General features: G+C 44.7%; 1 protein-coding gene across 1 annotated transcript; it reads left to right on the plus strand.

The window, feature by feature from the left end:
- The first annotated feature begins 15,836 nt into the window (after positions 1–15,836).
- LOC129476742 (testis-specific Y-encoded protein 3-like) lies at positions 15,837–18,526 on the plus strand. Its single transcript, XM_055269604.1, is given in 7 exon segments — positions 15,837–15,879; positions 15,882–16,312; positions 16,918–16,995; positions 17,124–17,235; positions 17,336–17,481; positions 17,589–17,670; positions 18,366–18,526. Coding segments are annotated over 7 exon segments (915 nt in total). The 3' UTR covers positions 18,389–18,526.
- The last annotated feature ends 1,047 nt before the right edge of the window (positions 18,527–19,573 follow it).

The following is a 19,573-nucleotide window of genomic DNA, read 5'->3' on the forward strand; positions in this document are numbered from 1 at the left end:
TCGTTTCTCTTTTCAAGTGGGATAGATGGATCTCAAGTTTCTTCTAAGATGGATATTGGTCAGTCTCAGGTTCAATCTATTTATGTTCCATCTCTTGGACAACTTGTAGCTATACCTTGGCTAGAAATTACTCCTAAAGTTGAAACTTGGAAATAGTTTGTGTCTTATAAAACAGGAACAGTGATGCAGATTCAAACACCAAATGTATCATGTAGCTCATAGAATCAAACCTGGTGCTCAACCAGTAACTTACAACCAGATTCCACCAGTACCTTTCAGAGTTAATAAAATTGAACTATGGGCTTATTCCTCCCTCAATGAAGATGGATCTCAGTATCCTACAGTAATCCATAACTTTGAACCATGGTGTCAGTCAGTCTTAAATATATTTCGATCCCAAGAAATTATAGAAAGTACAGATGGATCCCAAGAAACTATAGAAAGGACTGGATTCTGACAGAAGCTGAGTCAATCAGTTCTGGATTTCTTCCATACTGCATACTCCATGTTCATGTGCTAAGCCAAAAGATGACAATATTAGGTCTTGTATGCAACAGAAAACAAGTATGATCAGGCCTTCACATCAAATGAATATATTTAGTACACTGAATAAACATGAGGCTGTTATACTCAAACCCCAAATGCAGACATAGATCTTAATAAATCCTACCATGAACATAATTGAGCCCCTAATTCACTCTAAAGTTGACACGATGAGACCCTGGAATCAGCCTGAAACCACCATATTCCAAACCCGGACCCAGCCAGAAACTCAATCAGGAAGACTCTTGACTCACCTGAAAGCTGATACAATTAAACCATGGTTACAAACTGAAACTGAAAGAATGAGACCCTGGATTCGGCATAAATATTAAATATTGTGGCCCAGAACACAGACTGAAGAATAGAAAGAAAAACATTGGACCCAACCAGAAACAGATCCAGTTAGGTATTGGGCCCAAACTGGGATGGAAACAGTGGTACCTGGGTCCCAACCTGAAACTGATAAATGCAGACCCTGAATCACACTGAAGCTGATATCATCAAACTTTCATTTCAGTCTCAAGCAGAGACAGTCACATAGTGGAGAGAACCAGTAACTCTGACAGATCACCATTGGATACAGTCTGACACTGAAATAGTGAGGTTTTGGAACCAACCTGTGGCTGATAAGTTGAGACTGGATACATCACGAAACATATGCATTTAGACACTGGCGTGAGGTTGAAAGTGATAAAGTCAGATCATGGACCCAAACTGAAGATGACACTCTGTGACCCTGGATTCAGAAAGACCTTGGTGTAATCAACTCCTGGGTACAAAATGAAACTATTATGTAAACACCATGGATGCAGGGATAGTCTCAAGAATTAAATCCCTGGACACAATCTGAAACTCACACAGTCCCACTGTGGACCCAGACTGAAACTCCAACAGTAAACTATTGGATAAAGATGTTAGCAGATATAGTCACAACATGGACAAAGGCTGAATTTCAAGGATTAACATCCTGGGGACAGTCTGAAACTGATCCAATCATACTGTGGACTATTGCTGAATCTCCAGCAGTGAATCTCTGGATATGTTTTGTATCTGATAAAGTCACACGTTGGAATCAAGGTGAATTTCCAGCCTTATTTCCCATGACAGAGCCTATAGCTAAGACAGTCACACCATGGATCCAGGATAGATTCCCAACAATGAATCCCTGGGCAAAAGCTATAGCTGAAACTGCCACACAATTGACCCTTGATGAAATGCCAACAATAAATCCTTGGACAAAATTGCAACCTGAATATCTAGAAGGAAACAACTGGCTCCCATCTGAATTTAATTCAGTCTAATTGTGGACCACAGCTTATTTGCCAGCAGTAAACTACTAGATATGATTTGATACTGAAACAATAACACTGTGAACCCACGTTGAGTCTCCAGCAGTACATTCCTGGAAACAGTTGGAAACTGATATAATCATGCTAGGGACCCATGCTGAATCGCTAGTGATGAATTCATGGATATATTCTCCTATATCAGATACAGTCATAATAATGTGTATCCAGGCTGAATTACTATTATTACATCATTGGACACAGTCTGAAACTGATATACTCACAAGATGGATTCTGGCTGAAACTCTAGGAGTAGGTCCCTGGGCACATGATATATTACTATCATGGGCCCATGCTGAACATCCACCAGTATCTTGTCAACCATGGATTCCAGGTAAAACTCCAGCAATTAATCCCTGAAGAAAGGTTATCACTGATATGGTCCTACTATGGAATGAGGCTTAATTTATAGAAGGAAATGCCTGGACACAGTCTGAAACTTACATAGTCACACACGGAATCCTGAATGATTCTCCAACAATAAGTTCAGGGACACAGATAATAGCTGATGGAGACAAGCTGTGGACCAAGCCTGAATTTCCAGCCATAAATCCCTGGACATAGTAGTAGGTTTAGTACTATACCATGGATTCAGAGTGAGTCTCCACCAATAAATCCACTTACACAGGATCTATCTTATACAATCAAACTGAAAGGTGAAACCAGCTGAGCTTTACCTCAGTTTGAGGATGGGATGGGGACTTGGAGAACTTTCCTGTCTAGCTAAATGATTGTAAATGCAGCAATCAGCACTCTGTAAAAACACACCAATCAGCACTCTGTAAAATGGACCAATCAGCACTCTATAAAATGGGCCAATCAGTGCTCTGTAAAATGGACCAATCAACAGGATACGCATGGGGCCAAATAAGGGAATAAAAGCTGGCTACACTAGCCCACAGCAGCAACCTGCTTGGGTCGTCTTCCACGCCATGGAAGCTTTGTTCTTTTGCTCTTCACAATAAAGCTTGCTGCTGCTCACTGTTTGGGTCTGCACTACTTTATGAGCTGTAACACTCCTCTCAGGGCCTGTGGCTTCACTCCTGAAGTCAGTGAGACCAAGAACCCAGCAGGAGGAACAAACAACTCAGGAGGCCCCACCTTTAAGAGCTGTAACATTCACTGGGAAGGTCTATGGCTTCACTCTTGAAGTCAGCAAGACCATAAACCCACCAGAAGGAAGAAACTCTGGACACATCTGAACATCTGAAGAAATAACCTCCAGACACACCATGTTTAATGGCTGTAACACTCACAGTGAGGGTCCGTGAATTCATTCTTGAAGGTAGTGAGACCAAGAACCCACCAGAAGGAATAAATTCTGGACACAAAACCTTGGGTCCAAGATGAATCTTCTGCAGTAAATCTCTATACACTACCTGAATCTGATAACATTATTCTGTGGACACAAGCTGAGTCTGCAACAGTAAATCCGTGCACAGATGCTGTAACTTCCAGAGTCACAACATGGCCCTAGGCTGTATCTCCAGTAGTAATTCCATGGACACAGCCTATATCTTCCATAGTTGTACCTTGGACCCACGTCGAATGTCCATCAGTAAATACCTGGACAACATTCATAGCTGATACCATCACACTATGGAAAGGGGCTGAATTAACAACAGAATATACATGAATACTGCTCTGGACTGCTACTGTCCCACTATGGACACAGTCTGAATCTCCAGCAGGAAATCTTTGGACAAAGCCTACAAATGGCACAGACACACCATGGCCTCAGGCTGAATCTCCAGCAGTAGTTTATTGGACAGAACCTATACGTGATATTACACAACCCTTGATCTAATATTAAAATCAAGCATCTATTTTGTGGACACATCATGACATTGAATATACCAATGAATGGGCCTTGCCTGAATTTGGAACACTTATATCCTTGGTAGTGCCCCTGCACTATCAAGCAGCAAAACTATGCTCCCACCCTAAAGCTCTAGCTAGCAGAACTTCGTTTAAAACGGGAGCAGAAAAAAATTAAACCTTGGGCTCAGCCAGAATTTCAAACACTGAGCACATTTACTCTCTTTGGACATGGTAAAATAGAATCCTGGGCTAAACATAGAACTACAGCATTTATAACATGGATCCAATCCAAAACTAATGTGTTCTTCCTGTGTACCCAATCTGAAGTAGGTACAATGAGATCCCAGACCATTTGTGAAGCTGATACAGTAAAACTATAGATCCAGACTGAAGCAGGCACAATCCACCCCTGGACTAGAGCTAAAACTAATACTATCAAACCTTTGACTCATGGTAAATTTCAAGCAGTCAGACCCTGGACCCTTTTCTTGTCTGATCCACTGTTGTATGAGTCTGATACACTATTGTATCAGGTTTGACCATGCCTTACTTTAATACACTGAGTGATTGGTTTCAGACCTAAAAGCATGTAAGAAGAAATGGTACTCAACTTTATTCTCAAACAGTTACTACCTGGATGAAGCCAGAGAGAATGGCAAATAATCCACCCATGGAACCAATCTGAAAAGAATGCAGTCAGACCCTGGACACAATCTGAATGTGATGTTATTCCACCTTGGACCTGTGCTGAAATCAGTACAGTCAGATGCTGGACACATTCTGAAATTGATAAAATAGAACAATGGACTGAGCCTGAATCTCAAGAAATTAGGACCTGGCCTGAGGTGGAATGTTGGTACGTTGGTCCCCAGCCCAAAATGATGCAGTTTGGCCCTAGACCCAACGTGAATACCAAATGGCACACTCCTGGACCCAGAATCAAGTTAGCATAAATTACTCCTGGACTCAGCATGTACCTGCTACTATCAGGCCATGGACATATACTCTGAAATTCATCCCTGCCCCCACCCTGAAGCCAGTACAGTGATGAGATACTAGTTCCAGACTCAAATGAATTCAATAAGATCTTGGAACCAACCTGAAACTGAAGTATTCCAAATTTGGACTGTAAGCCAAGGAATAAAGCCCTGAAACATGACTGAAATTGATACAGTCACATCTTGCTTACAGACTCAATGTGATACAGCTAGACCCTGGATTCATCCTGATAATCAACCACTCTCTCCCTGGTCCAAACTGAAGTTGGTATATTTTGGCCCTGGACTCAGCAAAGAGCTGCTACATACCGAACCCACGCTGAAACCCAAGCAGTGAGACCCTAGATCAAGCAGGAAACTGATATAGTCAGATCTTCATTTAATATTCAAATGAATAAAGGCAGATTGTGGGCTTATGTAAAATCTCAAGTAGTCATTCATTCCCTGGATCCAGCATAAAGTTGATATAATTCATGCTTTTACCCGGTCTGAAACCTTCCTACTCAGTTTCTGGCCCAAGGTTCTATCTCCAGTAGTCAAACCGTGGATGTTCCTTATAGGAAGAACACTCATATCTTGGATACTGCCTATAACCAAAGCAGACATGCACTGGATCCAGTCTGAAGCTGATATTATTGAATCCTTTGCTGTTTTTAAAGCTTGTAAAGTGAGAACCTGGACCCAACCTGAAACAGAAATACTAAGACGCAGAACCCATTTTAAGTCTGATATAATTGTATCATTTTCTCCTCCTGAAATTGAGCTGAATGAAGAAACACTATTAACTAGTCATTTTGGCTCCTTGTCTAAACATGTACCCTTTTTGCCAGTAAAAACTGTTTCTTTCCCAGATCAGTATTTTATCACTTTGTTAACTGAGATAACTGTCACAGAAAGCCAAGATAAATCATTTCTCTCCAACCAAGCCAGCTTATAAGCATTTGGCTTCCTAGAAGATTTGTTTACAAGCACTATGGCAGGAAATTAAAAATTATCCAGATAAAAGAAAGCCCTGATGTCCTAGGTACCTCTCTTATCTCTCTTTGTTTCTCCTTTTTCTTTTTCTGTTCTGTTCTCTTCTATCTCCATGTACACTGTGTTCTTATTTAATCTTTTCTTCTTGTACATTCCCTTCATTTTGCATTTTCCTATCTTTCTCAGTTATTTTTCCTCTGTTCTCCTCTCATGTTCTCCTATCCATAGCCTCTTCTGCTAATCTTCTTTAGAAAATATCTTTCTTAACATTTATTGAATAGTCCATTCTTTTTCATTCTTGCATGCTGCTTTAGCCATGCTAGAGCATGACTCTTTTAACTTCTGCTGATGCCTGGATCTCAATCTGGACCCAAGCCTAGACAACAACCTCTTAGGCACTCAGAACTCAATGTCTCCCTGGTTGAGTGTCAACTAGCTGTGATGTAGAAAGAAAGTTTCCAGGCTTTCTGGCTCTTCAAGACAGCTGATATTTCTCATGAAAACACAGGCACTTTTGGTCTAGCCAAAGGTTTGGGTTAATATACTTGGTATGAAGACTCTTGCTGAACCCTAAAACCACAGATTGTAAGATAAGAGGTTATGTACTAGATCTTTGCAAAACCAAAATTTAGGTTATTCTATGAATCAGCAGAGATGTCTAAATATTGAGCTTATATCTTATTTTTGCCAAACAGGATTTATGGGCTATGTTTTATAAGTACAATTCTATTCAGAGAGCAGTATTTTAAAGATAGTCTTACTTCTTAGAAATGGTTTATTATTCCACTTAAGGTATATTAATATATCCACACACTATTGGATGAGAGTATAATATATTGGATATAAATAAGATATATATATGTTTATATATATATACTTTAAATTATTATTTAAAAGGAAAGTATGCAGATAACCTCTGTAGTGTATCTGAAATTGTAGGGTGATTAATGTATATTTTGAAGCATTTCCTCAGAATTGAAGATACTGAATTTCTCAAGCATATTCCTAAAAACCTATAATTAGATTTTAGAAATGGGAAAGTAGCAACACTAATCTCACTGTATTCCACATGTGTATTCACTAAACACTAAAATAATTTTTAAAATATGAGCTCTTTCCTGAACCTCAATCTTGAATTTTCTGTTTGAACTATTGGTTTGATATCTCACTAAAATTATATGTTTCAGAAGAAAAGCCCCCTCCAATTTAGAGACAGGTGCTTTATCTCCAAATTTTTCATTATTTATTAATATATTCAAATTATTACATTTTTTGTTGCCTATCTACTTCAGTGATTTCTGGGTAACTAAAATCATAGATATATAAATGTTGCAATGGGGGAGAAAGCTGGGATGATTCTAAATATTTTGATTAAAGAAATTTAAGCTAGGACATAAAGAAACTATGAACTTGGAAAGATAATAAGAGGAACACTTCAAGAAAAATGCATGAGCACAAAATAGGTAGAAGTTTGTCTTTGCTGGTCATATTTAACAATGCTGACTGGGTTAGCACAAATAGGAGGTATTTAAAACTTTAAAAAATGGGCCAGGCGCGATGGCTCACGCCTGTAATCCCAGAACTTTGGGAGGCCGAGGCGGGCAGATCACGAGGTCAGAAGATCAAGACCATCCTGGCTAACATGGTGAAACCCCGTCTCTACTAAAAAATACAAAAAAATTAGCCGGGTGCAGTGGTGGGCATCTGTAGTCCCAGCTACTCAGGAGGCTCAGGCAGGAGAATGGTAGGAACCCAGGAGGCAGAGTTTGCAGTGAGCAGAGAGCGTGCCACTGCACTCCAGCCTGGGAAACAGAGTGAGACTCTGTCTCACAAAAAAAAAAAAAAAGAAAAGAAAAGAAAAAAGGTCTACAGATGGTAATTCTATTCAAATTAGCACAATTAGCTTATTTTTCTCCTCAGCTTCAGCAGATCAGATTTCTCTGTGATATGGCAGGCTGGGATCATCAGCTGTGGCAGTCAGGTCTGCAGTGGTTCTATATTTAGCAGCTTGTGGGTTCTCATAGCTGCCCACTGTGTCAGGAACACGTAAGTTTGTGCCTGCCTCTTCCCATGCCCTATAATGTATTATCCCATAATTACACTGCTGAAGGTTTCCCTGTCCAAATTCACTTCTAAAATACAAGACCATCTCACTTGTACAGATAACATTTTTGTTTAGGCTAAAAAGAAATTGTCTCGCAGTGTTTGGCTTATTAGTACCTCTGTTAGTCAATTCCTCTGCAATCCCATTGTCTATGAACTCTTTATCCATAGATTCCTGATTTCTCTGAAGATGAGCTAGGGACCTTATAAATAAAGAAATATGGTAGAAAGCCTGATGTAGGTTTAAGGTACAGGTTTTCTAATGAATGTACTGTAATAAATCTTTGCCTATGCACACGGGAATCCTGAAGACACTGCTGTGATACTGGGTCTGAGGCACCCTGGGACACCAGTGAGAGTGGTGAAGTTGTCTACCATTCTACTGCATCAGAGAGTCCGGTTGGTGAGTGGAGCAGCAAGAAATAACCTGGCATTGCTACCCCTCCAAGATGTCCAGACTCCCATTCGGCTCTTAGCACTCTTAGGCTATCTGAAGAATCTGAATAGTTCAGAATGCTGGCTCTCTGGGGCACAAATTATTACACCAGGTCAGCTTTTTTTTTTCGCATTGGGGTAGCAGTTGTAAAAAAATGAGGTTCACATTTTTAATATTATGTTTCAAGGAGTAACTATAATCACAATTATATACATTACTAATTATGAGATATTTAATCCACACAAGAGACTCACTAGGAGATTTGTTTTTGTTTTATAAGATGATGGTTCTGATGATAACTTCACAGGATTTTAGATCTGAAAACATTTATATGAGTATCTTTCTCTGTACAGTCAATTTTGCAAACCAAAGTAGACATGATTTGTTTTCCAACTCTTTGCCAACTTCAAAACAAAGGAAAAAGAAGGTTTTTTTGATTTGTTTTCTTTTTACCTCTTTATGAAAATGAAGCTGAACTTGATTTGGCATTTGGAATTTCATAAGTAAAATTTACTTGTTACTTTTGAAGAGTGGCATTTAAAAAGTGATTAAAGAATGACGATATTTTCCACAGTGGCTCACTCCTGTATTTCCAGCACTTTGAGAGCTTGAACCAGGAGAAACTTTTAGGCCCAGCAATTTGATACCCACTTGGGCAATAGATCAAGATTTCATCACTAAACTACAACAACAACAAATAGCTTGACATGGTGTTGCACACATGTAGTCCCAGCCATGTGGGAGGCTGAGACAGGAAGATAGCTTGAGCCCAGGAGGTTGAGGCTGCAGTGTGTGAAGATGGCGCCAATGCACTCCAGCCTGGGTGACCAAGAAAGAACTTGTCTCCAAAAAACGGGGGCGGGGGGGTGGGGGGCGGTGCTGGCATGGTGGCTCATGCCTGTAATCCCAGCACTTTGGGAGGCTGAGACTAGTAAATCACCTGAAGTCAGGAGTTTAAGTCTGACCAACATGGGGAAAACCCATCTCTACTAAAAATATGAAATTAGCCAGGAGTAGTGATGTGTGCCTGTAATCCCAGTTATTTAGGAGGCTGAGGCAGGAGAATTCCTTGAACCCAAGAGACAGAGGTTGCAGTGAGCTGAGATCAGGCCACTGCATTCCAGACTGAGTGACAGAGCGGAACTGCATCTCAAAATAAAAAAAGTCACTAGAAAGATAATAAAATACATAAATGTGTGATGTAAAATGTTAATGGTGATAAAATAAACTGAATTTCTTTGTATAAGTTACACATACAAATGTAACGATGAGATAGTGATAAAACAAATCATGGTCTTATCTCAATACTTAGTGTCTACATGTAGCATATATTCTTTAGGATAGTTATAGTCGATTTTCTTTGTAGGAGAGACTGATGAGAATGCAGAAATGTTAAAGTGCAAGTGATGTAACCTTCAGCTGTGCCCACCTGTACTCTGACATAAGCAGTTCCGTTGTTTGTTTCATTACTCAGGCCAAAGACTCTAATGCAAATGTGGTACACGGTCGATTTTTTTTCTATCTACATGATAGAAACTATAACTTTGTCCCTATATAAAAGGATACACAGCATATGCCTAAATGATAAATATAAGTGAATCATTGATCAGTAGGAAACCGTTTTAAAAGTCTTTAATTACAGAACAAAATCTCTGAAAAAATTTTATTGTCAATCTCTGAGTTTTCTTACATGGGTTATTAATCTCTACCCATACTAAAGAGCTAGTATGCTGCTCTTCAAACAAATTAGACATTTTATATAATTCCCATATTCTAAAAATAGTAATTTCACACCTCACAGTTTAAAACGATTCCAACCTTCTTCTATTTCTCCAATTAAAATAACTTGTTTAAGGTTTACACTTCAGGGATTTTTTTTGTAGTAACATTTTTGAAGGTATTTGACCAGGATGATTTACTTATGTACTTATCTGATGTCTCCCTTTCTTCTGAATACATATTTTATTACCCACTTATTAGATCTAAGTTTAAGAAGCTGGAATAGGGATTTAAATCCAAATGCTACATTTGAATTTACAGGAGTCAGTGAGTCCAGGAAGTGTCATTATGTGCAGATGAATATCTGGCAATGGCAGCTGGAGACAAATAGGCTTCACCAATCTCAAAACCCTAGCTACTACAGTGTGTCCACACTTCTACTGGATCTTAACTGCTTCATTAAAAGAAGGCCACCAACTAAACCAGGCCCTTGTGGCTTGGGTGGAAACTCCAAAGTCCTCTAGTCTCCTTAAACAGCCAACCACACTGCCACTTTCCTCAATGATAATTACTGCAGCCCTGAGACTTTGGTAGCCTAGTAACTGTAACTATTGATGCTACAGTCTGGTCACAGTATGATAAAACACCAAAACAACAAAAAAAAATTGACTTAAGCCTTCTACAATCTCTCTAAATATACCTTCAATAAATATGCTTTTTTTCTACATAACAACTGCTTTCTACTTGAACTAATGCTTGGCCTTGTATTGCTTTCATTCTTGAAATTGATTCAAAAGTGTATATTTAACATGAAGGTGAATACAGAAATTCATGTATCAGCAAATAAAATTTTCAAAATAATGCAAAATACAAATGTGAAATTGTATTTATGAACTTTATTATTCTTTCAAATTACATTTTCATAATTACCCACTCACACAATTTTTTATAACTATCTGCATATTCTCAGGTTGGGGAAAAACAGTATCGGAGTTCTGGAATAATTTATGAAAGACAGAATGACAATACTATACAAGGTTAACCTATGTACAATACCATATTTAGTGAGTGAAAACATTACTTTTAAAATGCTACAAAACTATTAAGTAAATAAAATATATTGTGTCAATAATTCTAAATACATGTACATGAAGAAAATAGAATAATGATTAAAATACATAAACAAACAAATGAGGCTGGGCGTGATGACTCACACCTGAAAGTCCAGCATTTTGGGAGGCCAGTGCAGGCAGATCACAGCAGTACAAGACCAGCCTGACAAATACGGTGAAACTAGTCTTGACTAAAAATAGAAAAATTAGCAGGACATGGTGGCATGTACCTGTAATCCCAGCCCCTCAGAAGGCTAAGGCAGGGGAATTGTTTGAAGCCGGGAGGCAGATGTTGCAGTGAGAGGAGATTTTGCCAATTCACTTCAGCCTGGATGACAGATCAAGACTTCATCTGAAAACAAACACACACACTCCCCCAAAAAACTAATGATTAATAGAAAAAAATGTATACTAGAAAAAGTGCTCACAGGCAAACTCACATATCTAACAGAAAAAAAAAAATCCTTGAAAACAAAAGTTCCAGAAGGGGCAAATAAGAAAACAAATTTAACAGCTCACATATAAAGTACAAATAGTGAACTGAAAAGAACCACAGGGGAAAAAACTTCAAAATTTACGACTAAGTACGCTAAAAGAAGCTGAAAGTCCTTCAAAAACTTTCTAGAGTCCATGTCCCTGTATTGCAAAAACGATCATAAAAATTGCCAGGAGTAGAACAATAAAAATGTATCTTAAAACTTGATAAACACTTCAAGCCTCTCCTAACATTCGTAATGGATAATGGATCCTTCTGCAGTTTCTCCATACAATTATGAAGAAATTATTTTTTCCTCAAAATTAAATTAGCTTTTTCATATTCTAAGAAATTAACTTTTATATTAATAGTAGGTGATGTAAGAAAGCAGGTCTCTATCAAGATAACTGACACCAGATGTCCACACCATTACTCAGGTGGGCCTTAATTCCCAGCCAGGTTCCCTCCCTGGACACACACTAAAGGTCACCAGCCATTTTGTAATCTCTTCACATTCCCAGCCCTGGAGGAAGCTCTAAAATACATGTACATGGAGAAAATAGAACATTTCCTCACGCTGGAGCCCAGTGTGGTCTTCCAGATTCCCTGTGAGGTGGACTACCTTATATGGGAAGGCAGGGCAGTGGCAGTGAGGATGGCAGAGAAGATAACATGTCAGGGCAGCCCAGGGTCATCAAAACAGAACATGACAGACCTGGGAGAAACATTCTTAAAGAACATAGACCTAGACGGGCCTCAGGTGGATATCTGCGTGGAGAGGGAGAGGGTCCTGGTTGAGCTCAAACTGAGCCCCAGGTGGTAGCAGATCTCAGGGCAGGAGAGGGAGCTGGCGAGTGATGATGAGACAGCTATCCCTTAAGCTCTGCTTCTCACCCACTGATCTTAGTCACATATGCATTGTAGTGGTTTAAAGTTCCCCAATCCTGAAATGTGGGTGTTGCAGTTCCCTGATGGTCCTTTCTCCCCCAACCCATGGATGGCCTGAGATTGATCACTGCAGTCTCCTGCGTGATCCTTGGGTTCTCCATGTGGGGCACAGATACAGGACTCAAAGGCCTCTCAGTTCCCAGTCCTAGACTGCTTGCCTGGCCTCTGTTCCCTCTCTAATGCTGTCCCTCCCTCCATGGAATAGAACTGCAATGGACTGAGCCATAGGCCCTGGCTGATGATCAAGGGGACTGCAGAAGTGGGTCCAGGACAGTTCATGTCACGGTTCAAGGTGAAATTCCCCAGAGGTAAAGGAATGACCAGTGAGGTCCTTTCCCATGATGCTCCACCTTGGACCCTACCTCAGCAACCTGCCAAAACCCAGGCAGTCATGTTCAGCCAAACAGCTGAATAAGCTCCGGTAGGAGGTATACTGCCTGCAGCTGGAGGCTTGACCTTCATGATCCCAGAACCACTAGATTGCAGTGGAATGAGATGCCGATGCCATGTACCCTGGAGAGAGAGGAGTCAGGAAGGTTCATGCTAGACCTACCCTCCCACATACCAGCTCCCCTACCGTGCTGTGGGGCACTCCTTACAGAGGATGCCAACGCAGTACTACTTACTGATCACTTCAATGTGGAAATAAAGGTTGTGACAAAAGGAAATCTTCATCTTGCAGCCAGTAACAGGGATGCCTGAGTTCCTCCACCTGCCTGACCAAGAAGGAGAAAGAGGATGGATTCAATGGGACCATTTCATCTAGCTGGGCTGAGGTGGCCTGCTAGCTGGAGTAAAGCATGAATTTCCGATTCCCAGCTTTGCAACTGAGACAACCCTGGTCTCCAGGGGGACCTCAAACTGACTCAGACAAAAGACCCCTCCCGTGGACCCAGGCTCCAAAGCCGAGCCTGACCTGCAAATCCATCACTTCATCATGGTTTCTGACCCAGGCCAACATCTCCTGTGGCAAACAATCTACCTCTGGTCAAGGAGTCTCCAGATGATTGGGTGGGCAAGCCTCGTGACGCCCTGCAATTTTGCAAGAGAACAGAGAATGTGGAGCAGGGCTATCTCCCAGAAATTTAGCCTGTCACCCTCCGTTGTTGACCCTCTGTCCCTCTCTGGCGAGGAGGCAACGCCACAATGGTGGTGGTTTCTTGGGTGGTTGGACCCCGGCCAAGACGGCCTGGGCTGACGACAAAAGGGAAGCAGAAGAAGTGGGCAGGTGGTTACACCTGAGGGACGGAGGGGCGGGGGGGGCAGTGGTGGTGTGAGGCAGCTGCTTCTCCGGGTTCATGAGCTGCAGGAGGCCTTTGTGTGCTGGGTGCTGGACATGTTCTTCTGATGTCCGGGTGTGTGGTGTCTTCTTACCCTAGTCTCCCTGAGGGGTGGGCCTGTCCACTTGAGGGAAGCCCTGTAGTTAGAAGTGGCTGCGGGGTTGTGCCTGGCGCTCCCCATGGGAATTGCCTGGGTGCAAAGGAGGTTATGTAGGCTCAGGGTCTACACGCCTTTGGGTGTGGCGCCGGCAGGGGGAAGAAAGTGTATCTGGGGAGCTGGTGCCTGCCTTGAGCTGGTCGGCAGACCCATGCACCACGAACTCGTCTTCAGTTCCTTGCGTTTCTGGGCTGAGCCTGTTGGAAACAGGCATCGACAGCAGGGGTGGTTTAATGGCTGCCAATGGCATACAGCCTCTCTGTCCTCCAGGGACGTTCCCAGGCAAACGTATCCTCCGACTGTCTGCTGTGCGGGAAGGGACCTTGGCGCCACGATTCCCCCTTGTGAGTGCTGTGGTTGGCTCCCCTTCCCTACCACGTGGTCCCAGGACTGCTACAAGCAAGCTGTTCTCACAGCTGCAGGAATGTGGCCTGGGCTCCCACCCTGTCCCCCATCGCCTGCCTCCTGCCTGACCACTTGCGCCTCCCACTTGGCTCCTCCCCCTACAAAGCCCTCCTGCCCCCCTGAAGCCCGATGACTATCCCCTGCTGCCAGCCATCCTAAATTGGTAGCTCCCAGGATATGGCTCTGGCCCAGAAGGCGGAGATGCCCTGTGGCCTGGGGCATTCACGGAGCCCAGCTCCGAGTGAAGGACCTCCAGCGAGTCCATTGACGACCCAAGTGTGCTGGGTCCAGGGCTAGGCTGTGCCGGCTGGCCCTCCTTCTGCCACCCTACGTTGTTCTCCTACGCAACCACCACCTCCACCTCAGCCATTATGTCTTCTTCCACCGTCAGCACCGCCTCCTCTTCCAAGGCCGCCTCCCTGCTCTGTACCCGGGCCGTCCTCTCCAGCAGAGCCTCCAGCCTGAACACAGGGCCATCTGCGATGCTCCCACAGAAACCGGCCTGCGCGGCCCAGCCCATGCCCTGCAAACCCTGGGCGCTGGGGGCCGGATCCCCAACACACCCGCTCCCTGAAAGCCCCACGGACGTCGCCCTGCTGAGAACCTATTCCCACACCTACGAGGAACCAGGTTTCCTGAGGAGCCCCGCTGGGCCCGCAGATCCCGCACTGGCCATAGGGCTCGGGTCCCCAGCAGGCTCAACTGCGAACAGGAACTCAGGAGCCAGAGGCCCAGGCCCTGGGCCTGCAGAGCCCCATCAGCAGTCACCGCAGCCGCTGGGTGTGCAAGGCAGTGCACAACAGCGTGCGTGCAGGCCCTCAATGGCCAACCCTGGCGGCTGGCCTCAAGTGTGCCCAGGGCATAGGACAAGAGGCCCTTTGGAATGCTCGTTGGAGTACAGCATGCTCAGGGAGGAAGCATGGTACTCGGAGCCTGTATTGGCCTCGACCTCCGAGAGTACGTGCCAAGGTTCTGGCCGCTAGAGCAGATCATTTCCACCTCAGCACAAGCAGGCGACTTTCCTCCAACGTCCCCGCCCCTACTCGCTTTCCCCAGACCACCCCTGCGACCCTCGCCCCAGCAACCAGAGAGAGTTCTCTGGATCTGCAGTATTACTTCCGTAGCATCTACCTGGCCTGCCTAACGAAGACAGATGTTGCATGTGTTAATGACACATCGACATGTTCATGGCTTGCACACTCAGGATGTCAGGGCACAGGGCTGCCATGCCCACACTTCCACAGGCCACGCAGCACGCCTGTGCCCGGACGCCGAGCTACCTACCCGGCACAAGCTCCAAGGGCTTCCCGGAGGAGGCTTGGGGAGGCGAGGCGGCGGGGGGGAAGGGTATGGGCGGAGCGGGGCTGGAGATGCAGTCCCGCCAGTGGCTGTGCCGCCCAGGGAGACACCCACCGCCCTCCCATTGATTGGCCACGATGGCAGGAAGGCGGTCACATCGGGGCGGCTCCCTGCGCCCTTCGCGCGCAGTCCCTTAGGGGGCGCCTGGAAGCCCCGCGCATGCGTCCTGAGGGCCCGCTGACCCACGGGTGCAATAAAGCCCGTGGCAGGGTTCCTGTGGCTTGGGTCCGGCAGCACAGGCCTCGGTCAGTGGGAGTGCGGAGGAGGGCACCGTCTTCAGGATGGAGGCTCTACAGGAGGGGGCGGCCGGGGTGGAGAGTGAGCAGGCGGCTTTGGGGGAGGAGGCGGTGCTGGTGTTGGACGACATCATGGCGGAGGTGGAGGTGGTGGCCCAGGAGGAGGGCCTCGTGGAGCGGCAGGAGGAGGCCCAGCGGGCACAGCCTGGCGCTGGGCCCATGACCCCAGCGTCTGCACTGGAGGAGCTGCTGGCCGTTCAGGTGGAGCTGGAGCCGGTTAATGCCCAAGCCGGGAAGGCCTTTTCTCGGCAGAGGGAAAAGATGGAGCGGAGGCGCAAGCCCCACCTCGACCGCAGAGGCGCTATCATCCAGAGCGTCCCTGGCTTCTGGGCCAATGTTGTATCCTTCTCAGTGTTTCTTCTGCCTTTCCGGTGGAGAGGTGCTCTAGGGGAGGTGTCAGTAACTTATGGGCAGCTCGGCGTCGATGTGACTATTTGGGAAACAGAGGTGAGTTGCCCCGAACAAATGTGGCTGTGGAAAGCCGGAGCAGGCTTGGGTACTCTTTTCCTGCATGCGGCAGAGAAACCCTTGGTGATGCCGAGCAGCAGACGTTTGGGGCATCTTTTTGAAGAGCAGAAGCGAGTTCAGACCAGAATAGGTTTTTGTGTGAATCAAGCTACTTTGAAGGGAGTGTGATTGCTCCCCCTTGCTAGTCTGCTCTGGGACTGGGCGTCTTCGGCTATAAGCAGATTCTGCCACTCCTCAGACACCAGCAACTCTGCACATCACGCCTCCCCACGTCAGTGCAGTCACCCTCATAATTATACCTGCTCTGCGAACCCAAGAGGCCTTAGTTTAGGGGGAGGGGGAGGCGAAAGGAGGTCATACGTGGATGCAGATCTGAGAAATCCCGTACCCCAGCCTCTGGGTGCTCTTAGGCCTTCTTCCCTGTTGCTCGTAGCTTTTCCTTCCATGGCATGTAAAGGCTCTTTGACCTAAATCAGATTGCAAACCACCCCCAGATGTCAGCCCTGATCACTGAGCAAGATGAAGACATGCTGAGCTACATGATCAACTTGGAGGTGAGGCCAGGAAGACTGAGGTTAGAGGGTTTAGCGGGGGAGGGTAAGGGAAATAATTCATTCCTGTAAGCAACAGTGGGCACCTCACCCAAAAAGGTATTTAAGCTTTCTGCACCTTGTCCTGACAGGTGGAAGAAGTGAAGCATCCCGTTCATCTCTGCAAGATCATGTTGTTCTTTCAGAGTAACCCCTATTTCCAGAATAAAGTGATTACCAAGGAATATCTCGTGAACATCACAGGTGCCAGGTGGCTCCCAGGATGGGTAGTGTAAGGAAGATGTGGGTGGATCATTGCCAAGGTGATCCAGCCCCCTTCCCACAAAACCTCCTGTCTCTGTAGAATACAGGGCTTCTCATTCCACTCCAATTCAGTGGTATCCGGATTATGAAGTTGAGGCCTATCGCCGCAGACACCACGACAGCAGCCTTAACTTCTTCAACTGGCTTTCTGACCACAACTTCGCAGGGTCTAATAGGATTGCTGAGGTGGGTCCTCACTGGGAAACATCAGGAATGACCCCGGTGTGTTCCCAGCTGCTTGGGTCACCAGTCTGAGCCCTGATGAGGCCTTTCCCGATTGATTCCCCTGACAGATCCTATGTAAGGACGTGTGGCGCAATCCCCTGCAATACTACCAGAGGATGAAGCCACCTGAAGAGGGAACAGAGATTTCAGGTGAGCCGTTCAGTTGGAACTGGAGCTGTTTGATGCCCAGGAGAAGGGGTGGACACACCTGCCTATTCAGGGAGCCTGGGCGCTCATTTCAGAAATGTAGACGTTGAGGCTCCTTTCATACATGTAGAAATTCCTTGAGAGGAAGACAGAGAGCGACAGAATCCAGGACATTCATGGCATTGGGCTGCAAAAGGCACATTTAGAGACTGCACTGCAAAGCAGGTTATAGCTGTGGAGTCTTAAGCCCAGGGGAGCATAGTCCATTTCCAGAATCACTGAGAAGTAAAGCTGAAAATCATTCACTTCAATATGTGGCCCTTGATTCCATGGCCATCAACCCCACCAGCACTCATCCAACAAACCCCATAAGATTGGGCTCCCTCAGTGTGCCTCGTGGTCATCCTTGCCCCAGACCACAAAGGACTCTTTAGATTGATGGATTTCCTTAAGCTATTGCCCCATGAGATTTCTGTGTGCTTTTAGTGTACAATGCATCTTGTTAGCCGACTCCCCTCACAGAGAATACTGGGAAAGGGAAAGGTATTGCAGAGAACAATTGGTAACACATGGTAGGAGGAAGTTTAAGCGATCACAAATAGGGAAGGGATATCCTTTTCTCAGCGGGCCCTACAATTGAAACATTTCAAAGTATGGCTCAGAGAAGTGCGTTTTGACATGCATTTGTGTTTCTCTAGGGGACTCCCAGATGCTGAGTTGAATATGATGGAGCATCGGACTTTACCTAAAACAGCAGAACTCCTGAAAACTTACTACAGTATGCAGGATGTCAGTACTCACGGTCTTATGCGCGGGAACTAAAGGAAAAACAGATCCAGTCACAAAAAATCAGACAGGCAGGGGGGTAAACTTGGATTGTATGGAGTGAAAAATAAACATTCTCAAGGATGTGTGACTCTGTATTTGTGTGTGTGTGTGTGTGTGTGTGTGTTTGTGTGTGTGTGTGTTTTTCCCCTGGATTCAGGTGTCATAAGGAATTGATCAATCAGTATGCTTTATTTTCTTCATGGAAATGACCAGTGTGTGTTGGAGCTTGGCCTCTAAATTTGTAGAGTGAGTGGGTGTGGAATGTGTTGGGATTCTTTCTACAGGACATAGTTCGGGAGGTAAAAGCAAAAGACAGCTTGGTTGGAGGCTTGCTTCGTCCTGTAGAGGCAGAGGTAATTCAAGGAAAGGGGTTAATGGGCACTAAGGTTTCCAGGGCCCGGTTTGCTGGGATCTCCAAAATCCTTCATTTTGGGTATCATCATACAGAATAGATAAGCAGAGGATGATGGAAATCTTAAAGTTCACTTTCGTGTTGAACCGACATGTTCTTTTAAAGGTGAACGCATAATCCTTTTCTGGGACAATGAGCCTCTCAGGACTTCTCACGCCTCATGGTGAAAAGAAATGGGCATGTAAGGTGTATGGATGGACTGTGGGAAAGGTGACGGAGGCATGTGGGAAGGCATTCAGGATATGCTTTTTGGCATAGATGACTAAGGGAAAAGAGAATCTTGCAGAAGTGAGGGGAAAGGGGTTGGATTTGCGGAATATAAGATTGCTGGAGAATCCACGCATGGACTGTCTTGTCACTTGATGACCCAGGATATGGACACTCTTGTTGATGTTTACATCTTTATTTGGGTTAAGCTTTCCTCCAAGATTTTGTGTTAGGTGAAGATCCAATAGTGTATGTTGCTAACAACATTACAAGTGCATTTTGTGCTCTTGCAAACTCTAGTGAGGCTCTATTCTCCCCAGTGATTGGCACTGCAGATTGTTTCTGTAGCCCACGGCCCTTTAATTTTCTGTGGCCTTTGCAGCACACTTTGCCTAAGGTTAATAATGTAAAGTAATATAATTTTAGAGTATGTGTTGCAAGCTTCACACAGGAGGACAA

This window comes from Symphalangus syndactylus, chromosome Y (genome assembly GCF_028878055.3).
Source record: "Symphalangus syndactylus isolate Jambi chromosome Y, NHGRI_mSymSyn1-v2.1_pri, whole genome shotgun sequence".
NCBI lineage: Eukaryota > Metazoa > Chordata > Mammalia > Primates > Hylobatidae > Symphalangus > Symphalangus syndactylus.